Source organism: Phallusia mammillata, chromosome 7, assembly GCF_965637545.1.
Source record: "Phallusia mammillata chromosome 7, kaPhaMamm4.hap1.1, whole genome shotgun sequence".
Taxonomy (NCBI): domain Eukaryota; kingdom Metazoa; phylum Chordata; class Ascidiacea; order Phlebobranchia; family Ascidiidae; genus Phallusia; species Phallusia mammillata.
In genome coordinates this window covers 18135908-18155827 of record NC_137258.1, presented here as the reverse complement: position 1 = coordinate 18155827, position 19920 = coordinate 18135908, and the positions used below count along the sequence as shown (strand labels likewise).

General features: G+C 36.4%; 2 protein-coding genes across 2 annotated transcripts; one reads left to right on the top strand and one right to left on the bottom strand.

The window, feature by feature from the left end:
- Window positions 1-352: 352 nt before the first annotated feature.
- On the top strand, window positions 353-15879 carry LOC145238335 (coiled-coil domain-containing protein 158-like). The gene is made up of 25 exons (XM_080101469.1): window positions 353-738; window positions 1812-2101; window positions 2464-2655; window positions 2787-2968; window positions 3382-3523; window positions 4213-4335; window positions 5511-5624; window positions 5861-5988; window positions 6377-6496; window positions 6930-7056; window positions 8489-8647; window positions 9193-9284; window positions 9672-9879; window positions 10552-10755; window positions 11137-11268; window positions 11663-11793; window positions 11963-12097; window positions 12716-12884; window positions 13425-13575; window positions 13745-13797; window positions 13918-14051; window positions 14121-14236; window positions 14316-14475; window positions 14815-14984; window positions 15470-15879. Exons 1-25 carry the CDS (start codon window positions 657-659, stop codon window positions 15541-15543), a joined length of 3588 nt encoding a protein of 1195 aa, XP_079957595.1. The 5' UTR covers window positions 353-656; the 3' UTR covers window positions 15544-15879.
- LOC145238336 (UPF0462 protein C4orf33 homolog) lies at window positions 15431-18184 on the bottom strand. The gene is made up of 4 exons (XM_080101470.1): window positions 17920-18184; window positions 17680-17740; window positions 16742-16990; window positions 15431-16413 (listed from the first exon to the last, which is right to left on the bottom strand). Exons 1-4 carry the CDS (start codon window positions 18095-18097, stop codon window positions 16314-16316), a joined length of 588 nt encoding a protein of 195 aa, XP_079957596.1. The 5' UTR covers window positions 18098-18184; the 3' UTR covers window positions 15431-16313.
- Between the last annotated feature and the right edge of the window lie 1736 nt (window positions 18185-19920).

Sequence of the window (19920 nt, the reverse complement as noted above, 5' to 3'; positions counted from 1 at the left end):
ACTTGCTGTTTGATGAATGGTTTATAAAAGATTACCCAAGGTTAAAAAATAAAAACACGTCTAGAATGCAAAAAATATCAATCATAAGCTGTTGTAACATTTTGTTCAATAAAATTAGGTTTTAATTGAAACAACTAGTTTCCAAAACCGTAATGTGGAACGTAATGATTGCAAGTTTATTATTTGGAAGAAAGTTTTGGCAAATACGAAGTCCAACAGAAAAATAAATAAATTATTATTTCTATCTCGTGTGCCGGCAATTTTGAACTTTCAACCACAAACCTAACGATGCGTTAAATGTCAACAGTTCGTTTTTTTAATGGATTGTAAATCTGTTGGTTGGGACGCTTCGTTTGGCAAACATTTAATTTGCTCTGCTGCTCTGCTGTTTTGGTGGTAACGAAATACTGCAGTTAGTGAAACGGTTTTGTAGTGGAAACTGATATTTAACTGGAATCTGTTTAACAATCAATTTTTAGTCTGACAATTAGTTCGTTTTATTATTCGGTGAATTTTTGGAAACTTTTCCGCATGATGTTTATATTCATATTATAAAATGTAATATGAAAAGTTATAAAGTGCAGAACCAGATGTCTTTATTAATGACAAATTTGTAACGGGTTAATTAGAAATTCGTTTGCCTAACTTTGTCCATTATGACAACTATTGATTATGATGAAAAAATCAAAAGGTTGTTTGAGGAAGGGGCCAAACTTGGTGCAACAAATCCAAAGCAAAGTAGGTTTATAATATTTTGCAATAAAGTGACTGTCTTATGTTCTAGCTACAGCATGTCATGATCAATTATACACCAGTCTGCAGAACATGGCAGTTCCCGACGAGATCTCGCGCGTGCAGGACCTATGAGTCCCGCGTGCGCGCGTGCATGACCCTGAAGTTTGCGTGCAAGACCAATTTCAGCGGGTGCAAATCAAGTAAAAGAGGTCAACACAGCCCATTTAGACGCCTTTTGTGAAATGTACGCGTGCAAACCCCAAAAATTGGTGTGCAAAAAAATTTGTTTAAAAAAAATCATGCGTGCAGCTGCCATACTCTGCAGACTGGATTATACACATTTCACTTTTTTTGCATTTTCTGGCTTACTAATGTTGTTTAGTTTCCATTTGTTCACTTGGTGATTGTTTTAATGGAATCGTGTCACTATGTTTTTGAGCAATGTAACTGTAAATATTAGAGAGTTGAACCAGAACCGACCCTGAACCCATAAACCAGTTTAAGCAGTTAATTTTTTTTTAAACCTGAGCTGTAAATTACATTTTCTTAAAAACCTGAACCGCAGTTGAGTTGAATCCTATATTTTGTTTGGCGTTGAACCTGAACCAAACCAGTAACAATGCAGCCAATATTTTTTTTGTGATTGACAACACAAAACTTATTGATTTCAGAACAATGTACTGAAGGATACATGGGCTAACAGCTATAGATTGTATCAAAAATGACGAATTATAAAGTGTTGCGTAGTGTGCGGCAAAATTCATTTTGTAGTTTGAAGCAATCCAGATAATGGATAGATTTTAAAATTAAACAAAAAAAAATTTAAACCACAAACCAGATTGGACCGGATAGTTTGCCCCAATTGTAACAAAACATAAAGCTGCAAATAGATATGTTTTTAAACCCAAACTAAATACTAATTCCTAAAAACAATAAGTATTAAACCTGAACCAGAACTAAACCCACATGGCAAGTGGTTTGACTCTGTAGTTAATATTAGTTAATGGGACTTACAGGAATAGTCAGATTTTGCGACAAATTGAGTGCCATTGTCTCATTGCACTGCTCTTTTACAGATGACATTACAAATCTACTAGCAAGAAATCCATCAGCATTTGATGCGCCCTATGAATCACCAAGAGATGAGCCATATTCATCAGAAAAATATAAACCAACACCCTCGATAACATTTCAACCCATTCAGCCCAGTAGAAACCTCAACAGCAACAATAATGTTACTGACCCCTCTTCTTATAAACACATGAGTGAGCTTCCTAGAGTTTTAAACTTGGGACCTGGTCCTAGTGAGATGGCAGATCTGACTAACACCAAAATTCACTTGGAAAATGCCCTACAGGACTCTCAGGTTTGGCATCAAAATTACACATCTTAATTTTTGTGTTTTTTGTGCAGTATTTCGCATCACTGTATGGTATGTACAGTGTACAGACACCTAAATTATAGTCCTTTAGATATACATTAATACAAGGCAAATTACAAGTAAAGGTGTCCATGGAACACTATATAAATATCTGTTCATAAGTTTAATCACTGATGATGGCATGAGCATTTGCCAAAATGTTTGAAATATAAAGTGTGTCGCTTTTTATGTCTATTTGAGCCGTTATTTTCACCATTGAAGGTGTCTAAGTTTTCAAAATTGATGTATGTGTCTATTTATTTTGTGTAGTGTAGTAGCATCTAAACTACATAAAATATTTTCAAAAGATTCAAGTGGACTATCTTACTCAAAAACTAGAAGAAACGAAAGAGTTGATGGGTAAACAGAAAGAACAGTTTCGAAGTGCTATCGAACAACTACAGAAAAAACTGCAAGACACTGTTGCTGGAAGAAAACAACTGCTTGACTTGAGGCACCATGAAATGCATGAACAAGAAGAAATGATCCAAAAATTACAGGTATGTGGTTGCAAAAAGCTGTAAGCAATATAATGAAACTTAACATGATACTTTATTATCAAACCATTGGATCTTTTTCGGTACCAATTCTATTAGTTTAGAGGTTTCATTTTTTCCCGTGGCCTTTTTAGAGCACCCTAAAGGAATTGGCTGCTTCAAATCAACTGCAAGAGCAAGCGCTACTGGATGCCCATGAAAGAATGGAGATAATGCAAAACAAAACTCAAGCTAGTGACCAAGCACTGGCTAATGTAAGAACAATTCTTTCGTCTGCCCTGCAAAAGGAAAGCAGAAACCACTCACAATCATTCAGGTATTTTGCCTATTATGTATGACAAAACTATAAAGAAACAAGATTTTATTATTTAACTCAAACATGTCAAGATTATTTGTCTTTTCAGGTGTGATATTTTTAAACCATATTTAGGCATTTTAGGGGGCTCACCACTGAACCCTATAAGCTCTGATGGTGTGTCTGCCCCTGATTAACTCCTATAGTGGGTTTGAAATGACTGGCTTGATTTGGTATATTGCCTTTATTAGGCCTGGCTAAGCAATTTGTTAGGCTTTTCATGCAATTAACTGGATTTTGAAATAGCTATGATTAGGATTTGTGATTTCTATGCGACTAATTTTGCAATGCGATTAACGAGTTTGTATTTAGCATAAAACTGGTGCTCCTTAAGGTTTGAGACCCCGGACCAAACATATTCAATTATTTTGCAGCAATGTGGAAAAAGTGTCAGAATTTGTGCCAGATGTGCTTGTGAGAAGTCTCGAAAATTACATAACATCTTCACAAGCAGAGACTGATTCACTGCGAAACAGAGTTTTACAACTGGAATCAGAACTTAATGCCACCAATCAGGTATGTGTTCTTTGTATTATTACATGTGGGGTGAAGAACCTGTGGCCTAAAGGCCGCATGCGGATTGGTTCTAGGGCAGCTGTTTTCAAACTAGAGCCAAGTGGTTGCGTACTGGTACACAAAGCGATTTCCGTAGGTCTGGTTCTACAATCTTACTTGTGCTGCAAAAGAACAATTGTTTGCGCATAATCAAATGTCTTAAACTCGTTTGTGATGTCACAAGCTGCTCTTAGATTAATATTGGTAAACAAGCTCGTTTCTACATTAATAAAATCCCAAATGTTGTAGTGAGGGTGGAAATGTAGTGAAGAATTTTATTTAGCTTGGACCGTAAGTCCAATAGCACATCGACCATTCTGTAAGTCAAAAAGTTTGAACACCGCTGTCCTTGGCCTGGCAAATAGTCTGTGCGGCCTAAACGAGTGTCGATAAACCGTTTGGCGGCCTTCACAAACAAAAAGGTTCCCCACCCCTGGTTTATAACTTGCAACAAAAGTTGTTTTCTGGCCACTTTTGGTGTTAGATTTGCTGGTGTGCATTAAAACACCATCACAATATGAAAGGTTTATGATTTCAAAAAAATATTAAAAATATTTTTACGCAGTTAGACAACCAACTATTCTTAATTTGACTGTAATTGCTTATGTGCCAAAAACAGTAAAAATAGTGGTTTCTTTATTGCAATGCAGACCCATGAAGCAGAGAGAATGGTTGCCAATAGCGATGCTGCTGATACTATTAAAAATTTGAAGGCGGAATACCAGAAATCCTTAAGTGAGGCCAGAGCAAATACGCAGAGGGCCATGGATGAAGTAAGTGTGTTTAAACTTTCAATGTTTGCTTTGTGCTATTTACTGGACGCGGTTAATTTGACCACTATATGATGACGTTTTAAAGCAACAAATTCCTCTGAATGCTGCTGTCAAAACGTTTTTGTGCTGTATTTGCTAGGAGTATGCTGTATATCTTATAACAGTACAGATATTTTGTATTTTGGGTGGATTACCACTTAATATATAAACACTTAATATATCAACTAATACATTGGTATTTTATTTTTTCATAATTTCTGTTGGTCAGGAGTTCCTAAACTAAGGGGTGTAAAAGGCTTACAGGTGGCGCAACAGCTAGATTGGTTGTTTAAACCAGTGCTCTTCAACCTTTTTGGGCTTGGTGAACCCTTAAAGTTGTTGTGACGAACTCATGCACCCTGTTTACTTAAAAAGGTTAACTGAGATAAAAGCAATATAAAAAATCATTATGCTTATCATCATGTCAATCAAACCGAGTGGAGCTTGCAAAAATTGCTTGAATTGCTACCAATACTCCAAGCATATGTTCGCGAATTTTCTGTGAAACACCGAAGAAAAAGCCAAAACTCGATGTCCTAATACAACCTGACTGTAACGCAGACAATATCAAACTTGACACGGGAATAAAACATTAAAAAAGTTTACCTTGGTTCACATCATTTGAAACCTACATCCTTTTTCTAATATCCTGACAGTCAAATATTAATGGTTCAATAAAAGTTTGTCATGCACCCTTGTATAACCTTTTCGTACTGGTGCACCCCATGCATATTTTGGTGCACCCTAGGGTGCACCGTGCACACCGGTTGAAGAGCACTGGTTTAAACCACCACCACAATTTTAGATTTAGAAATTTTTTTTTTAACTTTAATCAATCTGTTGGACTGGCTTTCAAAAAAAAAAAAACTTAAAACACAGAATTAAAAATCAGTAATAAATGAAATCATTTCTTGATTAGAATTTAGTTTAATAGGGGGGCACTAAGTTGATAAATAATGTAGCACCATTTAAAAAGTTTAAGTAACCCAGCTCTTGCTAGTCACAGTAAAACAACTAGTAGTACAGCTTTAAACAGGCCTTGTTTCAATCACATCAGTTTCTTTTCCTTTTCACTTAAAGATACATAGAGACTGTTTATGCTTTGGCTTTTATTTCATGCTTTATACTTGTATTAGGCAAATACACTTTCTGACCAAGTAAAAGACTTGCAACAGAAGAATACAAGTCAGGAAAAGCTGCTTTCAGATGCACAGGACAGAATTCTTGCAATGAACACTCAAATTGAGGAGGTTTGGATGTTTATGTTTGTTCTTTAATTGGTGGACTGCATTAGTACTTGGTAGAACCAGATTTAGCAATTACATAAAAAAAGCGGCATCGAATAGAATAAATAATGATTAAACGAAACACTCATTCATAGCTTGGATATTTGCCAATTTACATAGCGCACACGAAAAGTAATCACCACAGGCAAAATAGTAACCGATGTCAGCAACGTTGGTCTGCAACAATATCTTTTTTTCAGATGAGAAGCGGATTTAGTGCAAACAAAGATGATCTCCGCTCAAAGCTTATAAATGCTGAATGTGACTTGAGGCTTGCTAAAGAAGCCAACGCCTATTTGACTGTGGAAACGGACGGACAGAAACAAAGGTATTTCAATACAAGTAATTATTTTTTGACGTCGACGATGTTGTAAGCTTATGAAATAAACATATTATTTAACGTTTATGAATCTTCTTCAATGCCTGTTTGTCATTGACAGATGTGCCATAGTATTAAACATGTAAACAGATTTGGCTAAAATGGATTACTAAGGCATACAGAATTGCCACATTACTGCACGCCTGCAAATCTGACCTTCGAAAAACAAACTGTTGTATTAGGAGACTCCAGTTATAGGAGAGGAATGCAATGATTGTCACTTTGTCGGTCAAATTTCTTCTTATTGTGTAACTTTTTATAAAAACAGCACCGAAGTACACTACGCGTGTCTCTTATCTAATATTTAAATGTACCACCAATCCTCTGACCTTGGCAGCATAAACGACCTTCAAACGAAACTGAATCGCGTGGAGGAAGAATTGAGATCAGAGCGTGAGCAGAGACGAAATCTTTGGCTGAAAGAAACAGATTCAAACAAAGAGATCAACGAAATGAGGTGGGCAGTTATATCAAGCTACGATACCTCAGTTGTTATTGGTTGAAAAAGCCATGCACTTCTTAACTGAAATTCCGCTTAACAAGTCAAATGTCGAAAGTTTTCATGATGTTCTATTAGGTAATTACTCAAGAGGGTGCACATGTTGTCGTGTCTGCTTATTTCTGTCTTACACTAGTGGGACGTTTTGGTTAAGTATCAATGGTTTAGACTTGTAAATGTTTAGAGATTATAAGCATAGTTGATATGTATGTAAAGCTACCCCTAAGGAAAAAAAAAATGTAAATCGATTTTATTTACTAAGGCATACGACTGTACGTCGTTGTGAACCATTATATAGTTTTGTTTTGTTTTCTATTGTCATCGTCTGGTAAAAAAATGGGATTGAATTCGTCAGCTTGCAAACTTGCTAAAAATTTTCGATGCTTTACAGAAACCAGATAGAAGAAAAGAACCTCGAAATTTCTCGGTTGCGTGAAATCGCTGCTCAACTGCGAGGAGATTTAAACACGAGGCTTGCTAGAGAAGTTAGCGAGGCTGAAAACGCTCAAAGAATAAAGGTAACATCTATGTATTTAATTACATGCCAATTTTGACTAAAGGCCAAATTGCCATTAAAGTGGCATGCAACGTAGTGGATCTCAAGGTTTTGATTTACCTACTGTCACTATCAGTGAAAAAATGCACGACAAGCCAACGCCATGTATTGATATACACCAGTGGTTCTCAAAGTATGGGTCAAAAAATGGGTCGCGCTATGGCGATTCAACGCTGCCCAAACGAACTATTACTGCATTAAGTAAACACAAACAAATTTACTTAATGCAGTAGTAAAGTCAACTCACTCGCCCACGTTGTACAGTAAAATGAACCAATCATTACCATATATACACACGACAATAGGCTTCCAACCTTACTGTCACGCACATGGCGATTGTAACGTCGTAGCACGGGAAATAATAGGACAAGTTAATCATGCGAAACTGAACTTGGAGATGTAACAGTTAGCGTTTAAGGATGAGTAAGTATTCGTACAAGGAAACATTTTTAGATTTGGGATTCACTTCTATCAACGATCATGCTGCAAAGCCACGATGTGTGTTATGCAGTTGTCGAACGAATCGACCTCGTTAAGCCTGCAGCCATTTTGACATGCTATGCGGAGACGACGTGGCCTCGAAATTGCAGTCCGTCTCGTTGTCGAGCAGGACAGTTAAAAGTCGAATCACATACCTTTTACTGAATATAAATATCAAGTGGTCTCTTGAATGAAAAATAGAGCCGTGCATTGAAGATTTATGAAGGAAAAAATTCATTTTAATGAAACACGCTAAAATAAATCAATCATTTGTTTGTAATTAATCATTGTTTCATAGTACTGTGCACTACAACTGGCTGTCTGCGTCTTTTTTCATACATATCAGAAAAAATTTTTTTTTTTGATGTTTGAAGCTTGGGTCGTGAGATGTTCATACAACTCAGATTTGGGTCGCGGTCAAAAAAGTTTGAGAACCACTCATATACACAATGGTTTGTCTGTACCACCATCTTAACGGCTTGTTGATTTTACAACGCTTCACTAAATGAATAAATGAGTTTTTTTAGACGGGTACACTGACATGAGTTGATCAACTTCGAATTTTTTTGTAGTAGTTTGGCACCCACTTTATGAACCACTGATAAACACAAGTCAAATTGAAAGGTCATTAGGAAGTCAAGTATCTCACGCAGAAGTGAAAAACCTTGGTACTGGGATTACTGTTATACCAAATGATGGATAATAGCAAATTCCGGTTAATCGCATTAAGTTTAAAACTCACATGTGCTTTTAAACGTACGCGTCTATACATTTCCGTCTGTTAGCCGAGTTAGGAAATTCTGTATTTACACAGAACGTTTCAAAGTATTTAAAAGAAGACGTTTCGGAAGGTCAAATTCGTTAAACGTTTGTTTTAAATTAAACTGACACCTAAAAATGAAATGTATTTTCAGGACGAGGAACGGATTTCTGAAATCACACGAGACAATGCTAAACTTCGCGAGGAGTTGGCTAGAGCGAAGTCGTCGGTTGAAGCGATGGAAAGACAGATATCAGATAAATGTGTGGAAAGGACTGGAGCTATGCAGATGATTCAAGACAAGGATCAACAGGTGATAACCCCTTGTTACAAGCTTTTTCTTGGCCTTATTTTGTATTTTTTTCCTATTAAGAACACGTGTTTGTTATTCGGTGAAAGAATAGCTTGTTTAAATAAACACGGTATATGTGGCTACATAAGGATTTTTTAGTGCCAAAAGATATGTGCTTGACACACATAATATCGTTGCCAATATCAATGCTAACGTGTCTATTTATGAATCACTTGTACAAATATCATATGTTGGATTAACCCAGTGGATCCCAACCGGCGAGGAACTTTAAAACTTGTGGGGAGGAATTTACTTTAATTTGTACATGTGGTTCGAAGTTAATTAAAGACCCAATTTACAATGATTTGTATGGTTTACCGTTGCTACGTAGTCTATTGGGGAAAAATAAAAATGTTTTTAATTGTTGAAGGAGGAATTCGTCTGTAAAGATTGGGAACCACATAATTAAGCCACTGCTTAACTCATTATACAGTATCTTTTTTCCACTAGGTGTAAACTACTTAATTGTTTAATTTAATGTTAAGTATCTTTTTTACCATCACTAGGTGGAGCGCCTGACCACGCAACTTAGTTTGAGTGATCGCAAATTGATCGAAGCAACAGAAGCCAGAAAAACCGCCGACGAAAAAGTCCGCAGGTATTTTATCAATTGCCACAAACCCCATGTTTTTCAATTCCGCGGGGTCAAATCTCACCGTCGTCCTACTGTCTCTTACTGTTCAGCGTTCGCCATAAAGTATTCAGAAAATACACTCCGTAGCCGAAAAATAGTGTTTAAAAATACGACAGCGAAGGGCAAAAACTGCAATGTTTTCTGGGCATCAAAATTTCAACCACATACCGTCTGTGCATTAGGGCCAGATTAACTAACATTAGCAAACGTACGATTTTTAGTCTGCACGGAACATATATGCCTCAAGAGACTTTAATACAATTTACTAAGCCTGGGTAAAAAGTAAATTTTAGTAAAAAAATGTTATGGAAAGATCTGTCTTTTCAACCTATGCCTCTATTTTTGTTCTAGCCTGACACGTGAAAACAACGAATTATCTACACAACTTCGCAACACGAAAGCCGATTTGGATCGTGCCCACTTGGTGGCAGACGATCGGGATCGCGTTGCTAGGCAACTACGTCAGCAGCTGGAGACGAAAAATCAGGAGGCGACAAAAATCGGCAAAGAAGCTGTAAAGAGTGAGGATGAAAGAAGGGATAATGCTATGCAGCTTAAGGTGGGATGTGACTGCTTTATGGATACTTTTTTCACGGATAAAATGTTCAGAAAGAAAGCGAGTTAGAAAGTGAAATAACCTAAAACCAGACACTTTTGTTCGATCACGAGAGCACAGTCTGTTCCTTTTTTGATCGTTTGTGGCCGGTAATTGTTTCATTACGAGTTACTTTACAACTTAATTAGGCGCCCATGAACTTTTTTGCCTAGTTGACCGAGTGGTTTGTGCAATCACCTTTGGCCACAAGGTTTTGGGTTAAGGCGAAAAAGGTTGTTCGCCTACTGATAAATGAAATAAACTAAAAACATATCGGTTTACTCCGCTAATAATGCCGTTTTTTGAATAAAGAGTGTTTTGTATTTAGTCACAAACAAAAAAATCTACTAGTACAATTTTTATCTAAGTTGTTAAAACTAAAATAAATGAGGAAAATCATATTTTCTTTTACGTGGCCCTTAAAAATAAACATTAGAATGGTATCTCAGACCTGACCATTGCACAGTTTGTAAGCAGACCCGAAATTGGTCGACTTTTAATCAAAAATATTAGGCCCGAAAGTTGATGAAGTTGTGACACAAATGATGTCAAGTGTAAAGTCAGGCCCGAACCCGACTCTCTGACTTTGTCCAGATTTTAAAGTAAATACCTTTTCTTATTGTGATTACTTATCAGGAGAAGACAAAAGAGCTAGAAAACCTTTCCAAAAAGCTCAAGGAGAAAGATGAAATGTTGGAGGATTACGAAACTCGCATCTCCGATCTCGTTCAAGAGAAAGGGAAGATAGCGGATGACATACGAGGAATTGAAAAGGAGGTTCAGAGGATCGTTAAAGGAAGAGATGAGATGTATGAAGAATTGACGGAGGCAAGATTTCAGGTTTGTCAAGTGTTTTGAATTAAACAAATGACTTTGTCGAGATTATTGTGTTTTGTTTATGTTTATGTGGCTGTCAATTTTCCAATGGAAACAAAATCTTCGGCTATATTAGTTGTAGCTAAAATTTTGAGCAAAATTTTCAGCCTGAATTTTTTTTGGCGCCTTCAAATGCTAGTCGTCATAAATTTATTGATTTTTACAATGCGCTTTTTGCAATTGTTTTTAGCCACAGTTTTTACCTAGCTTATAAACTGGTCACAAAAGTGACTAAAAACTATGGCCACATTACCGGGCTAATTACAGTTAAATGTAAAATGAACAATCTGTGTGAGAAACTAGGAACACCCGACAAACATTTTCACAATGCTGTTTAAATTACAGGTTGGTCATTTGATCGAAGAACGTGACGCTTTATCCAAAAGATTGAAACTTTTGCACGGTCAATACGACAACGAAGTGGAAAAACTGAAACGCGAGCTGAGACACAAGAAAAGAGACCTACAAGAAGCACAGGTAACCAGTCAGTACCTAAAACATTATAATGTTGATACAATGGCAGATTTGTAAGTATACCTGAAATTGGGGTCCAGAACCTCAAGGTGCAAGGCCGAAACCGTTTTATTTTTCAAAACAAACTTGACAATGCAGCTGGAATTACTAGCGAATTTTACAGGCAGCTGTTAACTTACCATAAGCGTGTTTGTGTTGCAACAGAGTAAAGTTGTGTTTAACAAAGGTGCTCCTGCGGTCTAATTGGTTGATTGAATTGGGGGCCCTTCAGTGGCCATAGTTGCACACCCCTGTTTTTTGAAAGTTTCAATAATGTTATGATGCTCGGTACCTAGCCTAGCATAAAGCTCGTTGTTTGGATCTGTCTTCGTATTTTGTGAACTGTTGTTTATCACAGGACACCCTATACACGATCAAGAACGTTGATGGGAAAGCAGCAAAGATAGCAGCTGTAATGCAGAAGGAACTCACAGATAAAAGAGCAGTGATTGACTCCTTGCAAAGTGAAGTCACGAAAGTTTATGACCAGTGAGTAAGGGCAACTGATACTACGTTTTTTGTTAGTATAACTTTTTATATAAATGTCTAAAGCTTTTGTTAAAAGACATTCAGAAATTTATAAATGTGTTGTATTGCACGGGAGCGAATTTTAATCCACCAATTTTAATTTTACAATTTCATTTTATGTTTTATAAAGAGTTGAAAGTCTGGAACGAGACAACAAAAAATTGAAGAAGGAAATTGCAAATGATGAAAAAAAAATCGAATTTCTGTCTGCAAATCTGCATGATGTCAATGCTGAACTAAGGAAAAAGACTAAGAACGAAAAAGGGTACAAAATTAAGGATTATAAAATTGCTTCACTGCTTCTCACCTTTTTATCAATGGTTTTATGCGAGTTAAGTGTAAATAAAGGGGTTTGACTGATGTTACTTTATATCACTGACGATGGCATGAACGTTTGCCAAAATACCTGAACAAGAAATCATGTCGCCTTTTCCGTCAATTGAGGCCGTTTTATTCCGCATCATACGTTTTAAAATTGTAAAACTACAACAACCCCACTTATTTTGGAATACTATACACGGATCTGTGTATAGATTTAATGACAAATATTACAGGCCAAATACACGTACAAGTGACATGCTTCTCTATTCAAACGTTTCGGGAAATGCTTATGCCATCATCAGTGATATGAGGGGCCACATCAGTTACACCCGTTTATAACCACTTTTGATAGAAGCTGCGAAAATAAAAGATTGGCAAAAGCTGCGAAACAAGTGTCGCTTAAAAACGCTGGATAAAAAAGGTGCACAGCAACGTTTAAATAAATAAGCATTACACTTTTTACGTCTATTTATTTGGGCCGTTATATTCCTCCCCATTCCACTATATCTTCTTTTATCAAATAACAGTTTTTTTATCCAATGTAATTTCGTTGTTGCATTAGTTACAAGCTGGCTTCCGACCGACTCCAGAAGGCGCTGGAGAAAGCAGCGGAGAGAAACGCCGAAGCTCAAGTCGTCATAGACAAACAGGAAGAGGAATTATCACAAGGGAGGATCAAGAGAGGATTACAGATGCTGGATAGGAAAAAGCCTGGTCCTGCAATGCAACCTGTGAGCAACCACGTTGTAATGCTTGAAATTGAGTTAAGCCAGTTGTCAGATTCATTGAAACGTTGGTTTCCCAAACTGTGGTACGCGAATGCCTTTCACACAAGCACAATTAGTGGACAATAGTTAAGAAATACATACAAAAACTATTTGATGACACAAAAGGGGTTAAAGGTTAAATGCTCTATTAATGATAGTTGTTGATTGCAGCATATTTCTACATATAGTTGTTGCGCGAACATTATTCGCTAGGTAAAATTTTTGGAATCACTGACATGAGGTGCTTCCCAAATGTTCTGGTATAAGTATTGTCATAGACATAGAAAGAGGCCAATAAAAACATTTGAAAGTATTGTCTATTAAGTTTTGTATGTCTACAAATTTGCAAGTTTAATCCAAAAACTCCATGCCCTCGTTTAAGTTGAAATCATTGTGTGGAATACCTTTGCAAATAATCCGTAAAAAAGTTTTGTATGAACCTCATGACTTTTATTGTACGAAAAAAAACGTCCATTTTTATGTGAGTTGTATTTTTTTTTATAGACTATTGATCAACAACTAGGTACCAGACTTGCTTCAGCGCCGACCAATGAAAATGCGACTCTCCAAAACGCACTCATCCGTGTCTTGTCTTCAATGACAACCCGCGAGCAGGCGCAACAGCCCATGCCGTCACGTGATCATTTTGCAGAAGGTATTTTTTTACTTAAATCTGTTAACGTAGTTTCAATTTTAGCTGTGAGGTATAATTCAGCAGCTGTGTAAATTGATCTAATCAATAAAACAGTCTTTTAAGCAGTTAGTCTTTAAAGCTGTGGTGTATATTTCGGGATTACATTGTAACTTTTCTGTTTACTTTTCAGGTGACGGCCCACCAAGCAACAGAGAAAATGTCACAACCAACGACATTTTTAAGGTAGGTCATCTTATCTTATAAGCAGACTGGTTGATTTATAAAGGTGGAGAATAATCAGTTGATCGCAAAACGACAAACAAGAAATCGACTGTTTGTATTATCATTATCATTTTCTTTCAGCTTCTCTCCGAAGTTCGCGACCAAATCGCTTCGAGAGAAGTTTCTACGTCACTTCCAGCTGCGAGAGAAAAACGTCACAAAGGGGAAAGACGAAAACATCGGAGACGGAAAGCGATGTCATCAGCAGATGAGAGGTAAGAGTCTTAAAGAAAGTGCTAAAAAAGTAGCTTATGTTTAAGAATATGATTTTGTTTTTGCTTCAGTTCCGATCTTCCTGTCGTTCTGATGCAGTCTGACGTCACATCCACGCACTCGGATCCACTAGGTGTCAGCACAACAATGTACAGCGACGACAATTTGCGCGAAAAATCTCCGAAAGGTGCTTATACAACGATCTCCTTATGGGAACTATAGCTGTTACAAACATGGTTACATTTACGTCATTCTGTCGTTTTCAGGTCACCCAGTGACGTCATCACCAAAAAAGCACGGTTCAAGAAGATTCGGGGGTCACGAGGGTGGTCGTGCGCCCTCCCCAGTCAGTATTTTACTGGCAGCTGGAGACGCTAGTCTTATTCCCACGAAGGAAAACGAGCCACGTCACTATGTACCGGACAAGTAAGTGGTTTATCTTTTTGTGAGTTTTCCTAAGGAGAACCTATCTTCGGTTATTATTGTCCCTTTTTATGTGGGAACTTACAGTTTTATGTATGGTTTTTGTGGAAAGATTACGAATTTGTATTCACCCAAAACTTCCCATAAAAATCAAAGACACGCGTTTGCTTTTTGACAGGTTTAGCAGTGGGAAAGATCAGAACGTTACGATAACATTAAATTGTGGCATAAACATTTTTTCTCCATCACCCAATTTGTTTTAAAATCGAAATACCTGCCTTTTAATGCCTTTTCCCAAAGTATCTTATACTCTAAGAATCAATATTTTGATTTTTGCCGCAGTGATGACGTGATGGATCGTGACGTGGATGACATCATCACCAGGGAGCGGGCACGTGACAAGTTTGTGAAAGCGGCGATTTCAGACAACGCAGAGGAGTTGTGTCGTCAGCTTCAGGATCGACTGCAGGGGCTGAGTGAGATGGGAGGAAATTTGGAAAAACAAAACAAAGGTAGGAATAGAAAGATAAAATAGTCTGGATGAAAGCAAAATTTTGTAATAATTGTTTTAAAATACTGAGAAAATTTTTCGTCCACCAGGTTCCATATTAGGTCAAAGTTTCGTCCAACTAGTGTCAAATTATTTTTTCCTACCAAAATGATGTGAAAACCGTCAGGTAGTAAAAATCCGGTCTAACATGTTTATTTGCAACTACTAAACATTTGCTACACTATGACCTATTTATCTTCAAAGAAATGTACAAGTTAGTTTACAAAGATAGCTTTTCAATGTTACAGATGTGTGCCACTTTACAAAATGGGGTTAATTGCATTTGAGCACTACTGAGATCTCTTTCTTTTTAAATTTTATTTGGTATCACTCACATCTAAAACTGTAGTATCCCCTGCTCATTTATGCTGATTAGTCCCTTGATAGTGTAAGTGTCGAAACTTGAAATGATATTAAACATAGTATGACTATTCTTTATCACAACAGCTGCAGCAAGTTTGATGAAAAAACAGGATAAAAAACTCAAGAAAGTGCGAGCAAGTGAGCCAAAGTGGAGATGACAACTTTGTTCCATTTACAACAATAATAATAATGCAGTAAAATTGCTGTTATGTAGTTTTGTGTCTAAAATTTTGTTATGACTGGTATTATTTCCGCAAATGGAAAATACAACTTACTGTTGGCAAGACACAGGAATATTTTTTAATGTTAAAATGCTTTTTAATGTAAACTACAGCTTTGTGATTTTGTTTAATTTGTCCCAGAGATTGCTTCACATTTTTTGTATGCATAGTGTAGCCACTGTTTTTTTTCTACAAACCTCCTGAATGTAAATTCTGCAAGCACAATGTTTTTTATGAAAAAATTATATTCTTTCAATAAAATTTATCATGCAATTTCTTTTAATTGCTGAGCCATTAGGTAGAAAGATTTAAAGATTTTAGTCCAGAAGTTCTCAAACGTAAGGAAAATTTATTATGCTTTAGGTGCATATTAGTAAGTAAAAATATTGTGGTTATACAGGATAAGTGCATTAAAAAGCAGATCGAACCGGTCATTTGCTGACCAACTGGTTAAATGCAAGCAGGTTACTGGGGAAATTCAGTTAATTGGGACGGTTTGGCAAATTCCAAACCATTGCCTAAAAGTTGTTGGAATATATGTTGGTTAAATGCAGTCTGGTTAATCGGGCAGTTTTGTGGTTCCTTCGTAACATGCAAAGGGGTATATAACAGGAAAAAGTTTGAGAACCTTGGGCTTAATCTATTTTGCTACATTTCAGTATTGCACATATTCAGTAATAATGATAAAAGTAAATCACATCCTGGAATTATGTCTCGGTGTTCCAGATAGATGATGCAGATTTTGTCCAAACACCATTAGGAAATTTGTTTGCAACATCTATGTCTCCAAAATATTCCAGCTTATGACTGTGAAGTATGAAAGAAAAAAAACAGTTAAAGCTAAAATAGCAGTCAAATTAACCACTGCTTTTACACAACAGTTCACATACAATTTAAATGTTGAAATAAGTAAAATATATTTACTTTATAGCATAAAAAATATTGCTGTTAATCATCTTTTTGGCTTAAATCCTTTATGATAACAAACATTACAGTACATCTGTTTGATTTAAATTTTAACAATGACTTCTGTGGCATAACAGAGTGGGCAATAAAGCATTCTACTGTGGTTTTATAATCACATTCTGATTCCTTCATACAATATACTTTTATCTGTACAGTGTGTATAACTTACAAATCGGGCTCAGAGAACTTTGATTTTGGAACATGAAAGAGTGCTTCATATTGCCTTTCATCGCCACATCCATGTATAGCATAAGCATTAAATTTGTCCACACCAAGAGGAAGATAGTCCCATGGTATTAGAGCTGAGCCAGACCATGTGTTGTCTTTTCTGTTTATTGATGCACTAAAGTCTAATGGCAAATTCTTCTTCCAAAAATCTCTCCATTTTTTAAAAAGCAACCCTAAATGCTGACCATGTCTGAAAACAAATCTTTAATTGCAATAAATTGTTTCAATCACTAGTGATGGGACGAGTACCCGGTACTTGGTATCAAACTATTTCAGTTGTATCGATACTCGTACTCGATATCGAAATATTTTGTCTCAGTTTTCGATACCAATGTGCGAGTACCGAAGGCCGATTTACACCATAAGAATACGGGCAACTTTATGCCAATATTTGCTTTGGACAGCACAATATTGGAAAAGAATTCCGCCACTTTACGTATATTGTTTTCACTATCATGTGATTACATTTTTCGGCATGTGTGTGTGCACGCCTGTACCCCGATCATGGCAGATAAATTAGCCAGTGATGTACAACTAAGTACAACACTACACTTAAGTACTCGGTAATCGTACTCAGGATCGAAGGTGTATACATGTGGTACTTGTACTCTGTATCGGTACTCGCTTCAAAACCTGGTATCATCCCATCACTATCAATCACACCATAGAGTGGTTTTACACAGAATTCTGTCTAACCACAATAGGAGGTACAAAATTTAAAACAGACTGGATATACAAGAGTATTTGAACTTGATAATCATGACATAAAAAGTTTGTTAAAAAAGGACACAAAGTTAAATGCACCACTTGCTTAAAGCACTGACAAGGGCATTTTTGCTGTAACCTTTTCTTTATTGTTATTATGATATCTATACTTACGGGCCATATTCCAATTCAAGATACTCGCCACTTTTGGAGTTGAGAAAAAACAATTCAACCACTGCAAACAAAAGATTCTTTGAAAAATTACTTTGAAATGTGTAAACTTTTTATAGGTACTGGACTGGTGACCTTTTTTTCAACGTGTATGCAATTTTATGATTTTTGACAACCAACAATTTTTGCCTTTATTTTTTTTATATTACAACTGGCTCGAGTATTTTCAATTAACAAACTTGCCTTCGTATTCCCACAACATCCACATGGGATCTCCTGCTTTGCCTGACGGTGCCGGATCATCAAAAAATGGCGCCGATATTGCAAGTCTTAGACCTACAGATGTTTCTGTAAGTTTCATCTCAACTGGAGAGTGGGAAACTTCATCGCCATCCCACGAACTCAATATCTTGAATTCCATTTTTTTAACAAACGATCACTGATCCTGACGAAAATTAAATTCAACCAAAGTATAGGATAGCAGTGCAACAAAATAACAAAAAACTTTAAAAAAAACAACTATAACAAAAGGGAAATCCCCTACAAAAGTCCCCGAAAAAGAATTTGACAACAGCTGGTCGAAAAAAACCTACCGTAATCCAGATTAAAAATCTAACATTTTGAGGAAAAAACACCTATTTTTCTAAAAAGATCAAAAATGTCAAAACCCAAAAACGGGCTACAAAAGATTCAAGTAAAATGAGGTCCATGGTGGATTTTTGCCCCAATATTTTGCTTTAGATTTTATCGAATCAGAATTTAGTTTTTGTTTAAATTCTTTTTGAACCGGTTTGGAGGTTCGATAGGAGGCAGAAACCGACCCAAACCAGTTTGAAACTGAAATAGTCCAACGAAAACCCACACAAAACCATTTTTCGAATTTTTAAAACACCCAAAACAGAAATGCATGCAAGAACACGATAATCGTAATGAGAGAGGCCGCTACAGAAGGACTAAAGCTGCTAAAATTGCTTGTCGAAATCAGACAAAAAGAAACATTTACCCTTTGGTTTTAATTGAAAGTTTCGGCAAATATGCTTATACTACTTCTCTGCGAAGATCGGTTACCTTAACTTATAATTAACAAAGAAACACTTCGTTGTGAAGGCTGATTTCATCGTTAATTAAAATCACAATATTTTTGTTGTTTATTTACGGAGCAGTGGGTCCGAATTACAGTGGTCTTGGCGTTTTCTATGAAGTAAATTTGTAATTTTATTTTACTATTGTATTTCCACGTATAGTTAACAGAGAAAACAAAACCTTCAAATAATGCGATTTGGTTAAGATAACAAGTCAGCATTTGGTGTTTTGGAAGGTCATGTGGGTATAAAGGTCGTGCCACATGTGTATGGGTTTACTAAAAAAATTCGGGGCTAGAATTTTAAAGTTTCTGACTAGGCTATTTCATTAATCAAGAATTATTAATTTCTGTTCCCAATTGTGGTCTATACCCGACCTACCATTAAAAAAAACACCTAAAATCCCCAAACCGTTTTGTTTGCATATTATTTCAAAAGAGCCCCTAAACGTTTGCTCCCCGATTGTTTTTCTCGCGTCTCATTAGCAATTGACACACATGGATGAACGCAACCAATCAGTGATCTTCTCGTTTTTAGCCTGGCAAGTTCATTTCGGTCACAGTCATTTGTCTCGTGATTTCATGGCGTGCGGAGGTGGAAAGATCTACAAGGTAAATTTAAGTTCTATTCTTGTCAATTTAACTAAAGTTGAAACTATTGTAACAATATTGTGCAGCATGCGTACATTAAACCGACATGTACACATTTTATCTACATGTAAGTTAATTGTAAATTCTGTTTCCGTTGCTAAATTGAACTGAATCATACACATGTGCTGTGAATACTTCGGATTTTTAGCATTAAATTTACAATTCACAACTTCTTTGTTATACTTAAGTTACAAAGTTAACTTAACCAGTATCTATAAATGCCCAAAAACAGTTCACTCTGCTGGGCAGTCGCAACGCGCTTTAGGCATTGTGACGTCACAAACGCGGGTGCGCTTTTTAAAATCGGCGCCGATTGTAAAGTCTGCTAGGCGCGTTTATGCTCACAGCCTTCGGGAGTCGATTGTTTTCTAGATTTCTTGCAACACTTTGCAGTTAACACTGTACTTAACGTGTTACTTTTATTGCAGAAACGAAAGACCTTCTATTCTGGGATCATCGTCAACCTTCATTCATCGTCCAGATTCTTCAACTTCCAATATTAATTTGTATGT

Coding starts and splice junctions, on each gene's coding strand:
- LOC145238335 (XM_080101469.1), top strand. CDS start 657: ATGACAACTATTGATTATGATGAAAAAATCAAAAGGTTGTTTGAGGAA. Junction 9,880..10,551: donor ATAATGCTATGCAGCTTAAG/GTGGGATGTGAC, acceptor ATTACTTATCAG/GAGAAGACAAAAGAGCTAGA. Junction 12,098..12,715: donor AAGACTAAGAACGAAAAAGG/GTACAAAATTAA, acceptor TTGTTGCATTAG/TTACAAGCTGGCTTCCGACC.
- LOC145238336 (XM_080101470.1), bottom strand. CDS start 18,097: ATGGAATTCAAGATATTGAGTTCGTGGGATGGCGATGAAGTTTCCCAC. Junction 16,991..17,679: donor CTTGAATTGGAATATGGCCC/GTAAGTATAGAT, acceptor ATTTGTTTTCAG/ACATGGTCAGCATTTAGGGT. Junction 16,414..16,741: donor AAGTTCTCTGAGCCCGATTT/GTAAGTTATACA, acceptor CATACTTCACAG/TCATAAGCTGGAATATTTTG.